The 20,819-nt window shown below is 37.7% G+C and overlaps 2 protein-coding genes across 3 annotated transcripts in view; both read right to left on the bottom strand.

The window, feature by feature from the left end:
- The window catches only part of LOC141363165 (protein NLRC3-like), a 186,563-nt gene that overhangs the window by 87,960 nt on the left and 77,784 nt on the right, over positions 1-20,819 (bottom strand). The gene's annotated exons all lie outside the window — the stretch shown is intronic.
- Positions 429-20,218, bottom strand: LOC141363283 (NLR family CARD domain-containing protein 3-like). 2 transcript variants are annotated; one of them, XM_073865925.1, is made up of 6 exons: positions 19,527-20,218; positions 17,557-19,335; positions 6,429-6,602; positions 5,624-5,797; positions 3,119-3,295; positions 432-2,159 (listed from the first exon to the last, which is right to left on the bottom strand). In XM_073865925.1, the coding sequence occupies exons 1-6, from the start codon at positions 19,541-19,543 to the stop codon at positions 2,153-2,155; spliced, it is 2,328 nt and encodes a 775-aa protein (XP_073722026.1). In that variant the 5' UTR covers positions 19,544-20,218; the 3' UTR covers positions 432-2,152. The 2 variants fall into 2 exon arrangements, with proteins under 2 accessions (XP_073722027.1, XP_073722026.1); XM_073865926.1 differs by lacking the exon at positions 5,624-5,797 and having other exon boundaries at positions 429-2,159.

The raw sequence follows: 20,819 nt of genomic DNA on the forward strand, positions 1-20,819 counted from the left end.
TTATGATCCTATGAGATTTCTTGCTCCTCTTACACTGACTGATAAATCGCTCTTATAGGGTATCTGCACATTTTTTAACAGCAAATTTAATGACTTTTAAGACCTTTTTAAGTCCTCTAAAATAAAAATTTAAGACTTTATCATAAAAAACAGGAAAATGTTCAGCGCGACACGACACAGAATTGTGTGTTGAAGCATAGCACGGCCCAGCTCACCTAAGCCACACTCAAGACACATCACAGGGAAACAACAACTTTTATACTAAGTGCTAATTCGCCTAACAATTCTGACATGGTTGACTGTGTATGTAAAAATCTGCCTTTAAGGTACTTCAGTTAATCTAAATTCAGGCCCCTCTTAGCATTTTGAAAAAGACATGGAGGACAGTCCAAAACATTACAAAGTTCAAATTTATTTCAAGTTGTACCTAAATACATTTTTAAATTACATTTTAGCACATTTCATATTAATGTACTAAAGAACAAAAAAATGTAGGCTATATTAAGTACAACATTAGTACATGAAAATAGAGCACTTTAAGTGGATTATGGAATTGTACTCTTTAAACTTGAGCTTACTGTACACATACAGTATTGCAGAACATTTAATGATGAAAGGGCAATAATAATGAAATGCATCTCTATTACATTTTATATATTTCAGGAAGCCTCTAGTACTTTTCTTAATTTCAGGTAACTAAAGCTTTTGGTTGCAAAGCTGTTGGAGTTTTTGACTGAATCAATAATAATTTGGCACGAATTTGGCTTTATTCCCCAATATTAGCTTTTATTGTCTTTGATCAAAGACAATGATTTCGTCCAGGAATCGTAAAATCAAAATGCTTAAAAAGTGGGTTATATCTACCGCATTCATCGGATCTTGCTCATCCAACTTCCACTCCGTTAAATCCATGTTAGTAATGAACTTGCTAGCAGCGGGATAACATCACCAGAAACAACTTCTCATTTATTTTTGATTGCATGGTAGGATGCATTGTGTGAACAACTTCATTAGGCGCTGCAAAAAAACGACAAGTGGATGACATCAGAGTAACGCAAGAGCGATTTGAAATCAGCCTCCTTCGCAAGATTTCTCGCGGTACCCTGATGTCATCTGCGTGTCGGTTTTGTGGCGCTGCGTAAAGTTGAAAGCACACTTAAAAAACTCGAAGGAAGCAGCTGAACTCGACAGAACTGCCATGCGCCTCGTCCATTTATTGAATATAGCAGGACAATTTATTTCTTACTTCTCAGCATGATAATACAAGGTGTGGCGTGTGAACTGACTGAAATGCGTGTGTCTCACTGTCAATGCTTGAGACTTGAGAGCCTGTGTATATAAATAGGGTTACTGACTAAAAAATAGTGACTAAACACGACCCAATAACACGACCCTCGAATTTAATCGAATCACGTTACTTACTGCTTAACTCCCGATTTATAGCTAAACGCTTCTGACAATATCACCATATTTACATTTAATAGCTGATTACCTGTGTGTATCATGCAGTGCAGAGTTTTACCGTTGCTCTTCTCGTCTTGTTGTGTTATAAGCGCTTTGAAAGTAAAAGTATTATTGTAGATCGCGTTTATATAAAATATGAGAGAATAAACACTGCCAACTGTTAAATCCTTCCCCCACGTGCCATGTGTGAGGTGCTACACGACGCAGGATGAAAGAGAGAAAGCACGCGCACACGCTGAGTGCTCAAAACAATGAATAAAGCCGTTTTAATACTAAAATATTACAATTATAATACTACAAATACATATAGAAAATGTATGAAATATAACAATGTATGGGAAACACTGGATGATGAGTCTGACATGAAATTTAAGACCTTCTTAGTGGAAATTCCAGATTTTAAGACATTTTAAGACCTTAAAAATTGAAAATTTTATTTAAGACGTTTTAAGACTTTTTAAGGACCCGCGGGGACCCTGTCTTATAGGAAATGTGTAGACAGAAGCTGAGTTAGGATGAAGATTTACCTCCAACACTTTAAAGTCAGATTTAGATAAAGTTACAGATCAGATCCTGTACTGAATAATCAACTCATACGGTTAAGAGGAAGTGATGTCACTATTGTGTCTTCTTATTCACCATCAGATCATACTGAAGATCAGACATCTTTACATCTTTACTGTCATCTTTAAGTCCTAAAAATGAAAGAGAAAGTCAATCAGATATGAGATCATCATCAGTGTCAGATGAAGAGATAGAAAAACAAACTATTAGTGCTGTCAGTCAGTGATAGAAATGAAATCTTCAACATAATAAACATGTCAACAATCTGTTTATCACATACACATGAGCTACAACAATACAAAAACACATTTCATCTATTTCCTCTGAATATTTGATGTCAATGTAAGAGATGAATGTATTGATATGTATGTAGTATAATATAATGACACACTGACACTTTTATGAGTTCACACACAAACAGTAAGAAAATGAAGGTGATGCTTTATTTTAAAAGTCCTGGAGGTTGACAGTCGTGTAAATAAAGAGAAACAGCATCAATGTCAAAGCTCGACAGAGAGTTGTGTGAAGTGTCCATCAGATTTTAAGAGTTGACTTTCTCTTCTTTTTTCTAATCTTCATCTCTATCATTTATCATCTGTACTTTGTGTTTATCTGTTGTGTATATATTGTGTTTGTGTTGTTATTTCTGTCTGTATTCTGATGATTTGATCAATAATGCTTAAAACATCAAATAAAAACCAAGTTGTTATAAAAAGAGTTTAAGATGAACATCTAGTCAAGTGTGCATAACTATAGAGGTGTCGGCCTATCAAACAAACCCCATTAACAAACATCATATATAATGTGTAAGAAGAGTAAGATCACAGTATTAAATCCTGGAGTGAACAAACTCAACATCACAGTTAGTAAACAGACTCAGACATTGAATTAAATTCTTATTGTGTTGATCTGACAAAGCATCAAGTGTTGTTCATGTACACTTCATATTTTCTGTTTGTTGGGTTTAAAGGATACACAGCCTATAACAGCAGCAGATCAATTTACATTTATTTCTAATATTTATATTCTAGGATTTAAATGACACTGCATGAGTTTACTTTAAACATTTATTTTAATGAGCTCTACTCACCATACTGTCTCTAGTTTATAATGTGGATCATCTCTCATATCAGAGATCAGCTTCACTCCTGAATCTGTGAGTTTATTATAAGACAGATTCAGATAACTCAGGTGTGATGATGGGTTTGATCTCAGAGCTGAAGTCAGAGCAACACAACCTTCATCTGTGATATTACACCGCTCCAACCTGTAGAGAACAGAGACTTTATGTGAATGATACAAAACTACAAAGTTTGTCCACAAATCTCTAACCTCCATCTCTTCATGTAATGTTCCTCTTTCAATCACTCAGTAACTGAGACACTATGGAGCGGTTTCCCGGACAGGGATTAGACTAGTCCTAGACTTAAACACTTTTAAGAGCTCTTCAAACTGAAAACAACTTTCACTTACAGATCTTAAAATACATCAGGGCCTTTGTATTACTTCAAGATGCACACAGGTAATGTTTTTAGTAAGGCACGTTGTTTAAAACTAGTTATATTTCCTAATTAAACTGAGGCCTAGTCCTGGATTAAGCTAATCCTGGTCCGGGAAACCGCCCCTGTGTGTTTAAATGTCAAATAAATCCATCACACAGCTGACTATTAGTGTTAGATGTCCTAAACCACATGAACATTTCTTCATAAATCTGTATTGAGTTCATGACTCACACTTGTAATTCTCATCAGGTATTTGATGTAAAAATCTTCCTCTATTACAGGAGGAATATCAGCTGGAGATAACATAACTCTGATCTTACATTTAAAGATGTTACAGTGTTTAAAGATCAATTTCACTCAATCTATAAAAACATTATTAATGTGTGTGTCAGTGTCAATGATGGATCAATGTTTTTAATCATCTTTATAAAAACAACACGATGAGGAGAAAAACTCTTCATACACAATAATATCAGCAAAGATTTCATCAAAGAAACACCAAACTACATTTTCTGACATTTTAACAGAGGAGTTTTGTTGCACGTTGTGAAGGAAATTGAAATGAATCATAACTAATTATAACTAACATGTCTTTTCCTTACAGGTTTGAACATTTGTACTGTATGCTTTTGACAATAAAATGTGTTGAAATAGAGGAAGTAAAAGTTGTATGTATTGAATAATGTAAGACTTTACAATAAGGTTTTGATTGAATACATGATTTTATTTCCTCAAGTGTTTGTGTTCATAATGGACAAGATGTTGTGTGACTCTTGAGTGTTTGTCTTCTGTGGACACCCGGTGAGGATAAATGTCTTGTGTGTGTTGTCTATATACGCACTGGTTATGTAACTTAAGTCAGTCAGGTGTGTAGGGGAAATCTAACACCACAACATCATTCATTTTAATCGTAGGGGAATAACATTAAATTTCAATCTTTATATCTGTTTTTATCTCCACAGGTTGTGTTGTGGTGAAACACTGCCACACTTTCACTGGTCTGTGTGGGTCCTAACACCCCTGTATAGTGACGGGGACACTACACTGTCACAAAAGCACTGTCCTTCAGATGAGACGTTAAACCGTGGTCCTGACTCTGTGGTTGTTAAAAATATCCTTTGAAAAAGTACCTGTTGTCCTACTAATCATCCCCATATATACTAATTGGCTATATCACTCTGTCTCCTCTCCAATAATAACCTGGTGTGTGGTGTGTGTTCTGGTGCAATATTGATGTTATCGCATTATCCAGGTGGATGCTGCACATTGGTGGTGGTTGAGAAGAATCCCCCTTTCATATGTAAAGTGCTTTGAGTGCTGCAGAAAAGTGCTATATAAGTGTAACAAATTATTATTATGAGACTGCTAATGTATCTGCTTACTGATCAGATCTCTCATTGACTTTATATATCCTTTACATTTTAGTGTGTGTTTCTTTTTCAAACAGTTTATGTTAGGGATGGGCATGATTAATCGACGATCGACAATTGATCGTTAAGAATTTAGTCGATTACGTTAATTTGTTATTGATTAATCGAATACTTTTTTTATCTAATGCAGGTTGCGTTGCCTAGCGTAGCGTGTGTCTTGAAGCAATTAAATGAATTTCACTGTGTGGCAGCAATTCAACATTTTACCACCAGGGTGCAATATTTGACACCATACTCTGTTATCTGTGACCTTCCGTTTTGATTTCAAAAAAAGAATCATGAAGAGGTCATGATTTTTTGGAACAAATGAGGTCTCTTTTTAAGAATGCGGCTCGCAGCTGCAGGTTCCACTGCTTTAGAGCACCGCATATTCAAGCGCATATATGTTCCGTTTGTCTAACTAAATGTAGTTAAACTGTTTGCCACAAGTTAATGTTGTAATAAAGGTCTCATGAATACAAAAATACAGCGTGTTTTCCTCCAACATTTTTGAATTATAAAAGTTAAATACTTATTTTTTATTATAAAAATATTAATGATTAATCGATAGTCGATCGTTAATTCTCCCGACAATCGACTAAAAAAATTTTATCGAATGCCCATCCCTAGTTTATGTGTAACTAAACCTCAGTACATGTGTGACTATCAGAGAGATGATCTTACCACAGTATCTTCAGTTTACAGTCAGGATTCTTCAGTACATCAGAGATCAGCTTCACTCCTGAATCTCTTAGATTATTCAGAGTCAGATTCAGATGTGTCAGGTGTGATGGGTTTGATCTCAGAGCTGAAGTCAGAGCAACACAACCTTCATCTGTGATATCACAACTCCTCAACCTGTAGAGAACAGAGACACACAGTTTGTTTACACACAGATCAAATCTACAGTGAGTTGAATTTCCTCTAACTAAACTACATTCATTCTAGAGATGTGTCTTTTCTTTTCACACAAGAGCCGGATCAAATTACCTCAGGGGCCGGGTTTGGCCCATGGGCTGCCAATTGAATAGCCCTGATATACATTACTGAGATTAAAATCCTATAAATCCATTACAGATGTTATGATCTCTATATAGTCTCACTATAATCTATCAGTCAATATTAATTTGAAGATATTCGTGTATTAATTTTAAATGTCATCATGGTTCAGACTCTACATACCTGTGAAATATACTGTAGTTACTAAATAAACTCTAGTAAGATCACTCAGATCAACTGATTTATCTGCTGCTGATTCACTTGATTTGCATTTTTATAGACTTAGTTTTTGTATTCATGTTTTTTCTTGACTCTTCAGCCTGTTTATCACACAACTATAATAATATTTAACCTCATCAGTGTTGTACAAAGATCCTGAACCTGATAGTTTGAGATGAAATCGTTTTACAGTGGAGTTTATGTGAAAACACATTATACTCTCATAATCATGTTAAATTATTGGTCAAGTCATTATTAGAGATGATCTTACTTCAGTATCTCCAGTTTACAGTCAGGATTCTTCAGTACATCAGAGATCAGCTTCACTCCTGAATCTCTTAGTTTATTATAAGACAGATCCAGTTCTCTCAGTTGTGATGGGTTTGATCTCAGAGCTGAAGTCAGAGCAACACAATCTTCATATGTGATATTACAGTAACTCAAACTGTAGAGAACAGAGACACACAGTTTGTTCACACACAGATTAAATCTACAATGAGTTGAATTTGTTTCTCTTCCTGTCATCATTTAGTGTTTATGAACATTTTCATTTTAGTTTCATTTATGTGTGTTTGTGTTTTACTGAAACACATCAGTGAGATTTACAAGTAAACACACTTTATCAGTTTATGTTTATATTAATGGTCTGATTTACATAACATTTTACTTTTTCTCATCATAATTTAATTTTAATCTTTTATGTTTGTAACTGTCAGTAACATTAAGTGCTGAGATGATTAAACTCAACTTCAGTTATCAAATCCATTACTGAGATTAAAATCCTATAAATCCATTACAGATGTTATGATCTCTATATAGTCTCACTATAATCTATCAGTCAATACTGATTAAAAGATAATGGTGTATTAGTTTTAAATGTCATCATGGTTCAGACTCTACATACCTGTAAAATATACTGCAGTTACTAAATAAACTCTTACATTTTAATAGACTTAGTTTTCGTATTCATGTATTTAACCTTACGAGTGTTGTACAAAGATCCTGAACCTGATAGTTTGAGATGAAATTGTGTCACTGAACCATCGATGGGGTTTATGTCAAAATAGTCGCCAGAGTACCCACAGGATCGGTGCCTATCTATGTGTTTATTGTAGCAATTCCATCCGTGAAACAAGTGAGAAACGTTTTTGGGGTTATAATTTTTCCAGCCGCGCTAAAAACGCGTTGTGATGGTGTATTGGTAGTGCAGATTGATAATTTTTCGCAAACCTTGAGTGACCAAGAGAGAAGAACGTCTGTTTCTCAATCCAAAGGCTGCAGCCTCCGGAGGTCACATATGCAGGCTGTTTATGTCATCAAGTCTGGTTTATTTCAGTTAACTGAGATACATTTGCAAGTCATAAGCATATTACAACAATGTATGATTAACAAAGAATAATAGTCAACTTTATAACTGTTAATGTAATGAAATAAGACAGTCTTGATGACGTATGTAGCTTACAAATGCGACCTGCGGAGGCTACAGTCTTCAGATTGAGAAACGGCCAATATCTTGTCTCGTTGTTCCACCCCAAGTCAGCAGGTCATCACTGATATCAGTTGCCTTCAATTGCAAATAGCGCATTAACTCTGCGTATGCCGGCATTAAAGGTCCCGTTCTTTGAAGCTTTGATTGTGTTTATAGTGGGAAATATAACACGTGTTCATGTTTCTCGTGTAAAAAAAACGCGGTATTTTTCACACAATTGACTTATTCCTGTAGCGCTGTTTTCACTGTCCTAAAAATGGTCTGATGCCCTCCTTGGTCTGTGAAGTCCCTCCTTCAGAAATACGTATCGAGTTCTGATTGTGTAGTTTGTTTAGTGTGTTGTGATTTGATAGCAGCTTAGCTTGCCATTAGCTTAGCTGGTGACTGACATATTCCTGTGGGCAGAGTTTAGTCAAAAACTCTTTTAAACCCCATTCACACCAGGCTTGTGCACAATTCAGAATTTCAGAATTAGCCTCCATTCAATTCATGAATTGGAATTTGAATTGAATTGACTCCCCCCTACAGGAAGTTGAATTTGAATTGGAATTGGAATGACAGGAAGTGGAATTAAATTCATGGCAATTCAAAGAAATTCCACAGTCACACAACAGAAAGAATCTCACATACATTCAGTGTAGGAAAGTGAATTGTTTGACAACCATTTGAAATACTTGGTTAAAGTAAAGCATTCTGGGAAATAAAGAATGTTCCATCGTGTTCCACAAAATTATAATTACAAAAAATCTAACTTATTTTTGTTATGTGACTAGAGTTTTTAACATTAATTGCTGGGGAAAAACATTTCCTTTTAATGTAATCTGTACAAGTAGTTCAAATTAATATAATTTATAGAATATGTAATGCAATCATATCTGACATATACTGAAAGCTTAATTTTTAACACTTCACTTACTGTATAATATGTTGTGAATTTCTTTGAATTTCTATTGAATTGCAATTCTGCTTCCTTTAATTCAAATTCGAATTGTAATTCTAGATCCTGTTTTTGACATCAATTCAAATTCAATTCAAATTCAAGAATTGAATTGGAATTTAGGAGTCATTCTCAATTCAATTCTGAATTGTGCACAAGCCTGATTCACACAGACCTTTGGTCCCAGAAAATACCCTTAAAATTGCCAGACAAGCGTCTGTGTGAACACAAACTCGTCCCGTTAATCATCTGGGATTGTTGCCGGAAAAAGGACCTAGCCAGATATACGGAAAACCCTCTGTGTGAACAAGCCGAAAAAATGCCGTAATGGGCGTGTCGAAGTGAGGACACGCGCATCATCACAACAAAAGTTATGGTTAAGCTCCTTAAAACGAGAGATAACATGCATATAAACATTCACCACGAGAAATGTTGCAAACTATATTGACGCAGTTATCAGGAAATGATAAATGAGACGCATAAAACAATGACGCACGTGCCGTAGTGTCATGGCAACATGAAGTTGGTTCAACTCTTTAAAATGAGGGATTTACAACATTCACGACGAGAAATGTCAACAAACTGGACTGAAGCAGATATCAGGTAAGTTAGCTCGTCACTTACTGCGTTGAAACGGAGATCATTCAGCAGCATTAAAGAATATTGCGTCACATGCTCATTTGAGCTATAGACGAAAATTCCTACAAGAGGTCGACCGATATGGCTTTTTCTCTGGCCGATGCCGATATTTAGAAATCAGGGCAGCCGATGGCAACGCATGCGCACAGAGAGAGAGAGAGAGAGACGCTGAGAGAGAGAGACGAGGAGTCGCAAGTTTGGAGCTCCGTTGAGATTATCAGCTAAGTCTTATTTTTTCACTATCTTATTACTATCTATATAATATAACTTACTAGTTCATCTTAGCAATACTTTACCATGACGATTATTCAACAGTTTCAATAAGTGAAACGATTTATCACTGGTAAACACCCAGTATTAGCATATAGCCCGCTAGCATCAGCAAACGGGGAAATGCTGCTCCGTGCATTGGAGCTCCGTCGAGTTTATCATCTAAATCCTATTTTCTTACTATCTCGTTCCTATCTATATAATATAACGTACTAGTTTATCTTAGGAATACTTTACCGTGACGATTATTGAACAGTATTAATAAGTAAAACGATCTATCACTAGTAAACACCTAGTGTTAGCATATAGCCCGCTAGCATCAACAAACGTGCCGGTTGAAGTTAGCACTTGCTCACTGTCTGTTTACTATAAATCTGCCTTCCTATTCGATCTAATGGCGGACTCATCCAATGTATTTTTTTCAGACCTTACCTCACCAGAGCGGGAAGCTGTGGAGGAGTTGTTGCCCGGCATTCGTACCAGGCGGTACAGCGTGCACGCAACGAGCGAGCACCCATCTCGATGCAGCTTCACGGACCGCGTTCGGGCGAACGGAGACGCCATCGCCCAGCATGAAAACGGTAAGACTCCGCTTGTCATTGTAACCTGCACTACTTGCCACATGTACAGTTTCGCTTCTTCCGTCAGCATAGAGGGGTTTACATGTGCTAAGTGTATTGAAGTAGTAAGGCTGACGGAGAAGGTTGCAGAACTAGAAGCGCGCATCCGAACGCTAGTTGAGGACAGTAAGACCGCTAATGTTAATGTTACAAACACTGTTTCGGGTGCGCCTAGTGTTAAGCGTAATACACATGGCTCGGTTCCGACTTCAGTGTCAAGGCGGCTGACTAACTGGGTGACTGTCAGGCGGCCTAGTCACCTTCGGCATCCAAATCACGTTCCTGTTTTAATATCAAACAGATTTTCTCCACTCAGCAATACACCGGCTGAGACATCTGTTAAAGGTGCCCTGGTTATTGGAGATTCTATACTCAGGAACGTTGGCATTGAGGCACCAGCCACCATAGTCGATTGTATACCGGGAGCCAGAGCGTCTGACATTAGATCCAAACTTAAAGTGCTGGCTAATGCTAAACGTAAGTTTTCTAAGATTGTTATTCACGCCGGCACGAATGACACCACCCTCCGCCAGTCAGAGATCACCAAAGATAATATTAAAGAGATATGTGAAATTGCTAAAACAATGTCAGACAATGTAATTTGCTCTGGTCCCCTCCCCGCCTACCGGGGGGATGAAACTTACAGTAGATTATTGTCTCTTCATGGCTGGATGTCAAAGTGGTGCCCTCAGCATAACGTAGGGTTTATAGACAATTGGAAGCATTTCCGGGGAAGACCTGACCTGCTAAAGAGAGATGGCCTCCATCCGTCTCCGGAAGGAAGTGCTATACTCTCTAGAAATCTGACCAATAGTCTTACTTTTGATATTGTCTGACTATCCAGGGCCCAGGTCAGGAAACAGACAGATCGGCTTACCCATCAGTCTGTTAGCTGCCTTGACATGTCAAGATCACATATATCCCAGCACATAAAGCCTTTTTTAACAGAGTACCAACACATCTCCACTGTGTCTGTTCCTCGAACAAATAAATACAGAGCACCGTTTACCTCGTCTCGTACAAATCTTATTAACATAAAATTAGAACACAATACATTAACAGATGAAACTCAAATGTTAAAATTCGGCCTTCTTAACAGTAGATCGCTTACCAATAAAGAACCTATTGTCAATGAAATAATTACTGACCAAAACCTAGATGCACTCTGTTTAACAGAAACCTGGCTTAAAGTAGACGATTACATAAGTTTAAATGAATCCACCCCACAAGACTTATTATAAACATGTTCCTCGTCTAAAAGGGAGAGGGGGTGGTGTAGCTACAATATACAATAAAATATTCAAAGTAAACCATAAATCCAACCTAAAATTTAATTCGTTTGAAATAATACTGTTAAATATGGAAATAACTGATCGCAACAACAAACGGCTTTCGTTCATTTTAGCTACCATATATAGACCTCCGGGCCACCACACAGATTTTCTTAAAGAAATAGCAGACTTCCTATCTGAGCTTACAGTCACTGTAGATAAAGCTCTTATCGTTGGTGATTTTAATATCCATGTGGATAATCCAAAAGATGCATTAGGATGTGCGTTTATGGATGTTCTAAATTCTCTCGGCATTAAACAAAACGTGTCAGGGCCCACGCATACTCGTAATCACACACTAGACTTAATTCTGTCACTCGGACTCAATATTAATGACATCGAAATATCACCCCAGAGCGATGCCGTTTCAGACCATTGCCTTCTGTCATACACAATACTTCTAGATAGGTCCGCTCAGCCTACAACATGCTACAGATTAGCCAGAACAATAATTTCCACCACTAAAGATAGCTTTATTAGCACTCTTCCAGACCTGTCTCAAATGAAACATGTAGCAGATAACCGTGAAGATCTAGATATTATAATAGAAAACCTGAACAACGTCTGCTCTAGCACGTTGGATGCCGTTGCTCCCATTCGAAAAAAGAGAATCAAAGAAAAACCGCCAGCTCCATGCTATGACCATCATACTGCAGCCCTTAAAAAAGTAGCTAGAAAAATGTAAAGAAACTACCGAAGCACAAAGTTAGAGGTATGGCGTTCAGCATGGAAAGAAAGTGTTCAACACTACAGACAGGCTATTAAAACTGCCAGATCTACCTATCTCAGTACGCTTATTAAAGAAAATCATAACAACCCTCGTTTCCTATTTAGCACAGTTGCGAAACTGACTAGAAACAAAGAACAAACAGAAACCAATAGTAAACTCCAACACAATAGTGATGACTTCATGAACTTTACTAACAAAATTATGTTTATTAGGGAAAACATAGAAACTACGCAAGCAGCCACCACTCTACCCAATAGTACATTTTCCACTAGATTACCAAACGAACATCTTGAGTCATTTAATCCTACTACAATAGAAGAGCTCTCTAAACTAGTAACGTCATCCAAATCATCGTCCTGTATACTAGACCCCGTTCCCACAAAATTACTAAAAGAGGTATTTCATGTAGTGTCAGACACGGTACTTAATATCTTTAACTCATCTCTAGAATTAGGATACGTTCCAACAGCTTTCAAACTAGCAGTTATTAGACCGCTCATTAAAAAACCAAACCTTGACCAGGGAGATCTTAATAACTTTAGACCAATCTCAAATCTACCTTTTCTTTCTAAAATATTAGAAAAAGTAGTGGCAAGCCAGCTACGCACATTCGTAGAAAATAATAATACATATGAAAAGTTCCAATCAGGATTCAGGCCCCACCATAGCACAGAGACAGCGCTGCTTAGAGTTACAAATGACCTCCTATTAACATCCGATCGTGGTGAAATCTCAATCCTTATATTACTAGACCTTAGTGCAGCCTTTGACACAATAGATCACACAATCTTACTCAATAGACTAGAAAACTATGTTGGCATCAGTGGTCAGGCGTTAGCCTGGTTCAGATCGTATCTAACCAATCGATATCACTTTATGTAAATGAGGAAGAGTCATATCACTCCCCCGTTAAATACGGCGTACCTCAGGGATCAGTTCTAGGCCCTATCCTATTCTCGTTATATATGTTACCTCTAGGAGACATTATCAGGAAACATAACATAAGTTTTCACTGCTATGCGGATAATACCCAGCTTTACATCTCGTCGCATCCTAGCGAAACCCAGCAGTTTTCTAAGCTAACAGACTGCATAAGTGATATTAGGGACTGGATGGCACATAACTTTCTTATGCTAAACTCCAATAAGACAGAGATACTTATTATTGAACCGAATCGCTACAAACATAATATGTCAGATTACAAGTTGCCCATAGATGGCTGCACGGTGGTGCCATCTTCCACGGTTAAGAATTTAGGCGTAATGTTGGACAGCAATCTATGTTTCGATAGTCATATCGCCAACGTCTGCCGCACAGCATTCTTCCATCTTAGAAATATCTCAAAAATACGCCATATGTTGTCTGCATCAGACGCAGAAAAGCTTATCCATGCTTTTATGACCTCTAGAATAGACTATTGTAACTCGTTACCCGGGGGATGCCATGCAAATCAGGTAAACAAGCTACAGCTGGTTCAAAACGCCGCCGCAAGAGTGCTTACTCGATCTAAAAAGTATGACCACATCAGTCCAATTCTGGCATCTTTACACTGGCTACCAGTTAAATATCGCATACAATTTAAAATATTACTAATCACCTACAAAGCCTTAAATGGCCTAGCGCCCTCGTATATTAAAGAACTACTATCAGAATACAATCCATCACGTAAACTGCGCTCACAAAATTCTGGTCACTTAATTATCCCTAGAATATCAAAAGTGTCTAAAGGTGGTAGATCCTTTTCCTACTTAGCCCCTAAGCTCTGGAATGAATTACCAAATAATGTTCGAGTATCAGACACAGTCGATCAATTTAAATCTAAACTTAAGACATTCTTCTTTAACAAAGCATTCACATAAAATGTCCAGTAAATGTACATTTCCCGCAGTTGTTAGTTTGTCCAGAGCAAAGCACTCACATACCTCATATGGGTAATATACTATTGCCGCAATAGTTAGCCTGTCTGGAACCGAGCTGACTTGAACCACTATAATGTTTGACACTTGCATTACATGCGAACGGCCCCTACGCTAATAGAACTCTGTTTTTCTCTCCCTGTCTCGTCCTCGACCACGAGGACAATGAGACAAACAGACCCAGTTCCTGTTGCTGTGAAGATCATCGCACCACTGATCCACTGGCTGTCCTTCAACGTGATGACCAGCCGATGCCCGACCAACGACCACCGGCTAAACCAGTTTAATTCGCTTACCCGCCTCCTATCCCTACCGTATCTATATATATATATATATATATATATAAATATATATTAATTCCTCCCAAGGGTTTTTGTTCTTCTAGGAGTTTTTCCCATTGGTTTTTTTTCCTAGGGGTTTTTTTCATCCCAGGGAGAGTCAGCCAACTTTGGCTTAACTTAGCACTTTACTGTATACATTACATTATTAATATGCTCGCTTGTACGGTTTAACCGCTATCTCTAGGGCTGCACGTTTTCAAGTTTTTCATTAACCGTTAACCGACACCCTTAGCGGTTAATACTCGGTTAACCATATTATGCGCGCCGCAACCCAGAGATACAGACACATGAGAAAGGGGTAGTTAATTTTTAACACCTTTAATAACTGGTTGGACCACATTTAAAACGAAATTAATTTATAGAAATAAAACGCAGTGGTAAGGACAGAGCAGCTTAAGTATGTCACTGACTTTTGCGTTCGCGGGGATGGTAGGCTGGGCGAAGGTACTCGCAGGCTCCGCGGCCGCCTCTCTATGATGCCCGGGTGTTGGCTGGGTTTGTTGCGATAGTCCGTGAAACGGTGATTGCTGGTGCTTCAGCCTCTCACCGGTTAGATCACTTGCCCACCCCGACACCGTCTTTCACCGTCGTTTTGATATTTTCTTGTAATTAAATCATCTAGTTTCATTAGAGAGAGAGCAAACACTTATAACTGAATGTGTCTGATGCCTGAAGCGGAGCTGAACGCGCGTCACGTCACAGAGCAGCCGCAGGTGTCAGATTTAATTTATTTCTGTCAGAGTTTGCGAGGCGAGCTGAATAACCAGACGATAGCAGAAGCCGCGTGCTTACTCGTTTTTGTTATAATGTACATATATGATGTTTAATATAAGCGAGATCGTTTTGTTGTATTTTTTATCAAGAAAAATAATAAACCCATCATTTAAGCAGCGCTTTATGGAGGAGTAGCCGGTTGCTCTGCTTGGGACTGGCGGGTTCTGTGAGTATTACCTGCCCACATTGACTCAAGCACTTAATTAAACCAGCTGTTGCACTCGCATTGCACGCAAATTCATAGGCTATTTAACGCAGCTTACGCAAGCGCTGCATTTAAACAGTTGCGTAATTCAAAAGTGAAAGTAAAATGCGCACGTCTGCATGCATTAACAGGTGGGAAATTCTGTCACCTGATGCCACTTAACCGAGCAAAATGTTTCACTCGGTTAAACAATTTTTAACGGTTAATCGGTTAACTATGGACACCCCTAGCTATCTCTACTTCTTATATTATCTATTGATTTTCTGTGTTCTCCTCTACATCTCATGTAAAGCTGCTTTGCAACAATTAACACTTGTGAAAAGCGCTATATAAATAAAATTGAATTGAATTGAATATGTTTGGCCGATTTTCCTATGTACATAATAATCAAAATGTTCTCATTATTAGCAGATATTTTAAATGTAAAAATGTCACTATTTAAGTCAAAGTATTTAAAAATATATGACTGGTCTTTCTGAAGAGTTTTACAACCTCCTCTGCACCATGCATTTATCAGACACAGATATTACCTGACACTCTGCTGTCATCATCTTTGATCAGTTTTTTACCATGACTTTTATTGCTTTGTAGGCTAAAATCCTTATTTGGTAGACCTGATAAAATATTTATTCATCATAAAGTTAACATAGTAAATGTCTATGTTTTTTAGTTGAGACTGTTATTTAGGGCAAATCTTTCTAAACACATTTACATTCTCATTTCTGAGGTGCTATAAGTGACTGATTGTGCTGACAATGACATCTTGTGAGTTTAGTGTTGGGACAGATCTGTTGTTTCAACCGTTCATTCAAACAAATCCGTTCAAAGGAGTCAGTTCGCGAATCGGACGCGCTGTGTTGTAATCCAGGCTGAGCAGCGCAAAACTGTAAACAAACTGTTACTGTAACAACACGTAAAACATTTCCTCGGTGGATATGATTTGGTCTTCCGACCTTTCGCCATCGAGTCAGTTTTGTTTTGAGTAAAGCAATGCGCGGCTCTGCTCTCTCTATCACGCAAACAAAGATCATCATCACTCATTAATCACATGAAATGAGTCTAATCTTTGCACGGACAGTGCACCACGAGACATAAGCCCGTTGCGCTGTTGTACTGAGAAATGTCTGAAAACTGTATTAAAGCAAAGATCAGGGAGCTCTTCAAATATCCACTCTGAAGCTGAGATCATTCACCAGCATAGAACGGCGCGTCACGCGCTCCTTTATAATCTTATCATAAACAAAAATGCATGCGAGTGGTTTCTGGAGAGAGAAATAATAAATAATATGCAAACTTCAGACGCTGTGTAGAAGAGAGGGCGGGACTTTCAACAGGTCACGTGTCTTTCCGCGACCATCAGATGCCGGGTAATCATGGCAGTGTGAATGAACAAAAAATCTAAGGATCACGGGAAAATCCCGGATGCCTTTCCCGTGTATTTTAAGAAATGTCTGTGTGAAAAGGGCTTTACTGACGTCATTAAAGCAGGAATTAGAGGACTGTAGTCCAAACCGGGCCGTTTGCTGTACGCTTTAAAAGAGGAATTCTGTTAAAGAAAATATATCGCTTGGCAGTGTACTTTGAGCTTTAACATCATACAGGTATTATTTATGCTATTATAGCAACATTACACAATAACTAGGGTTGCAAAAATGGGATCAGAAAGAACGTGACCTTTAACATGAACCTGAAGACATCTCACTGGGCGAGATTGTAGTTTATATTATATTTATATTTTTCATAATATGTGTTGTGCACACCACCGCAGTGATCATTACAACCGTCACAGCCCTAAATAATAACATTGATGCTGTTTAGTTACACAAAATTAATCACAGCTAAATATTCAAGTTTTAATCTATGAATATTCATCAGTATTTAAAATTAAGTGGTCAAACACAACCTGAATTTAAATAAATCTGGATGAACAAACCCTAGATTATCTCTAAACTCTGATTCATTTCATTCTTGTAATTATTGTCCTGTATTTTGTATAATGTTGTCTTTGTCTTAGTGTGTGAATAAATAAAGACACACAGATAACACATCAAACAATGAACACTAAACTCTGTCAGACATCTGCAGTACTGAAGATTTGTGAGGTTTTTCTTCATTAATAAAGTTTAAAGAGTAAAGTTTACACTTACTGAACTGATCTGGATTCACAAATCACAGGCAGCAGCTTCTTAAGAACTTTCAGTCTTTCAGCTTTGTTTCCTCTTTTAACAAAATTCTCCAGATTAAACACATCCATCTTCTGTTCTGATGTCAACAACACAAAAACTAAAGCTGACCACTGAGATGAAGAGAGTTTGGCTTTATTTAATGTTTTAGATTTGACATAATGTTGAATCTCCTGCAGCAGTGAATGATCACCCAGTTCATTCAGACAGTGAAACAGATTGATGGATTTCTCATGAGATCGAGTGCTTCTGATCTTCTTCTTGATATACTCCACTGTTTTCTTATTGCTGTGAGAGCTTTGATCTGTCTGTGTCATCAAACCTCGAAAGAGATTCTGATTCAAATCCACTGAAAAACCCAGAAGAAAACGAAGAAAAAGATCAAAACGTCCGTTTTTACTCTTCAGAGCCTCATTTACAGCTCTCTCATACAGATCAGACACTGAAATCTTCTCTCTTTCAGTTTGTTTCTTCATTTTACTAAACACATATCTGTTGTTTGTGAAGGAGATGTGAGCATAAAGAGCTGCTAGATGTTCCTGGATGGTGAGATGAACAAAGCAGTAAACTTTCCCCTGATACAAACCAAACTCCTCTCTGAAGATCTGAGTACACAATCCTGAGTACACTGATGCTTCTCCTACATCAATGCCACACTCTCTCAGGTCTTCATCATAGAAGATCAGATTGCCTTTCACAAGCTGCTCAAAAGCCAGTTTCCCCAGTTTGAAGATCATGTCTTCATCTTTCTTCTCATAGTCCTTCTGATGTTTGATGTTTGTCTGAATGATCAGGAAGTGTGTGTACATTTGAGTGAGAGTCTTGGGGATCTCTTTTCTCTCTGCTTCACTCAACATTCTCTCTAGAACAGTGACTGAAATCCAGCAGAAGACTGGGATGTGACACATGATGTAGAGACTCCTGGATGACTTCAGGTGTGAGATGATTTGATCAGACAGACTCTCATCACTGATTCTCTTCCTGAAGTATTCCTCCTTCTGTGGATGACTGAAGCCTCGTACCTCTGTGACTCGATCAACACACTCAGAGGGAATGAGATCAGCTGCTGCTGGTCTGGAGGTGATCCAGATGAGAGCAGAGGGAAACAGATTCCCCTTGATGAGGTTTGTCAGTATCACGTCCACTGAGGTTGATTCACTTACATCACACAACCTCACACTGCTGTGAAAATCCAGAGACAGACGACACTCATCCAAACCATCAAAGATGAACAACACTTTATATTCATCACTGAAGATTTCCATTTCTTTTGTTTGTGGGAAGAAATGATGAAGAAGATCTAAAAGACTCAGTGTTTTCTTCTTCATCAAATTGATCTCTCTGAAAGGAAGTGGAAATATGAGGTGGACGTCCTGATTCTCTTTCTCTTCAGCCCAGTCCAGAATGAACTTCTGTACAGAGACTGTTTTTCCAATGCCAGCGACTCCCTTTGTCAGCACACTTCTGATGTGTTTGTCTTGTTCAGGTAAAGGTTTAAAGATGTCATTACATTTGATTGATGTCTCCTCTGTTGTTGTTCTTCTGGATTGTGTCTCAATCTGTCTCACCTCATGTTCATTACTGATCTCTCCACTTTCACTCTCTGTGATGTAGAGCTCTGTGTAGATCTCATTCAGTAGTGTTGGGTTTCTCTTATTTGATGTTACCTCATACAAACACTCAAACTTCTTCCTCAGATTTGATCTGAATGTTTTCATGACTTCAGCAGGATCAGAGTCATGACTGTAAATTAAAAATTAATATATCAGATTATTACACAAATACCTGAAAGAGTAAAGATGTATAGAAAAAATTTTTTGTATCATAAGACACAGGACTCTTAATGGTTTGTAAAATGTTACATTTAGGCAAAATAGAAAAGGTCAACATTTTCTAACATTTACTACTAAATAAAATAAAATCCTATAATTCACCTGAAACGAGGACTCATGTTTTCATTGAAGTCTTGTGGTTGATTATCAGATTGTTCAATCTTCCTTCTCTTACAGTCAGGTTCTGTTATTCGTCTGGATGGCAAGAATGAGAACCAAGAATTTCTTTACACTTTAATATTAGTGGAATTTTTATGTAACTTTATTACCTTTACAGTTTTACACTGCTGTGAATTAGGGATGTTCACAAATGGTTAAATATTCAATCTGCAATAATAATTTGACTAGAAAAAATGTTACTTGGATGTTTGTTTTTAACTCTTTCGCCACCATTGACAAGTTAACTCGTCAATTAAGAGAAACCGCGTCCCTGCCAATGACAAGTTTTTCCGGCAGTCCGCAATACCGCTATTATCCACCATATCTCTCCTACCCAACTTATGCAACCAGAAAGAACCCCTCCTCCCAAACAGTTCAGACGCAGCACTTTTTGATGATCGCTCTGAATCTGATCTATCAGAAAATGCAATTATCTCAACTTTTTGCTCAATTTTTTATTTTTGATGAAACCCACACACACATATTTGAGAGGTGCTATAAAGAGAACAAATGGAGGTAGGATGCAACGTTTTTTTAAAGCAGAGGGTCTGTTCTTTCATTTGATATATTGTATGTTTATATATTTAAAAAAAAGAACATTTTCTGGAAGGCATTAAACTTTTGTGAAAATCATTAAAAATGATGGTGCTGTCTGGCAACTTTTAACTCTTTCCCCGCCATTGACGAGATATCTACATTAATTTCACATGTAGGCTATAAGTTACCTTTTAAAAACCATAGTAGTCTAATCAAAGTGAACACAGGGTTTGTGTGTGGCAAAAAGCTCAAAAGAACAATCGTTGTTTGGACTCTTAGTTGTGTTTTTGTAATCATTATATCATTATAGTAGAAACACAACAAGGGACAAGCATGATAAACTTGCACGATAAACTTGCTCAATGTTTGTTTACAGCCGCCGCCATTACCTCACGTGTTGCTCATGAAAGAAGTCGGCTTGTTCGACTTCATGCGGTGCTGCAAAGATCGACAGCCGGGTGACGTCAAACTACCGCGAGAGTGATCCGCGAAATTATATGGAAGAGTTTGCTTTTAAATCGCTCTCGCGAAACTCTGACGTCATTCGGCTGCCGGTTCTTGTGGCGCCGCATTAAGTCGAACAAGCCTATTAACCAAACAGGAAGTCAGCTATTCTGAGTTATTTTTGTGATTTGGGCGCAGTTTTTGTCATTTCCAGGCGTCATACTTTAACTAACTCCTCCTACAGTTTTCGTCGGA

Source organism: Misgurnus anguillicaudatus, unplaced genomic scaffold, assembly GCF_027580225.2.
Source record: "Misgurnus anguillicaudatus unplaced genomic scaffold, ASM2758022v2 HiC_scaffold_33, whole genome shotgun sequence".
Classification (NCBI taxonomy): domain Eukaryota; kingdom Metazoa; phylum Chordata; class Actinopteri; order Cypriniformes; family Cobitidae; genus Misgurnus; species Misgurnus anguillicaudatus.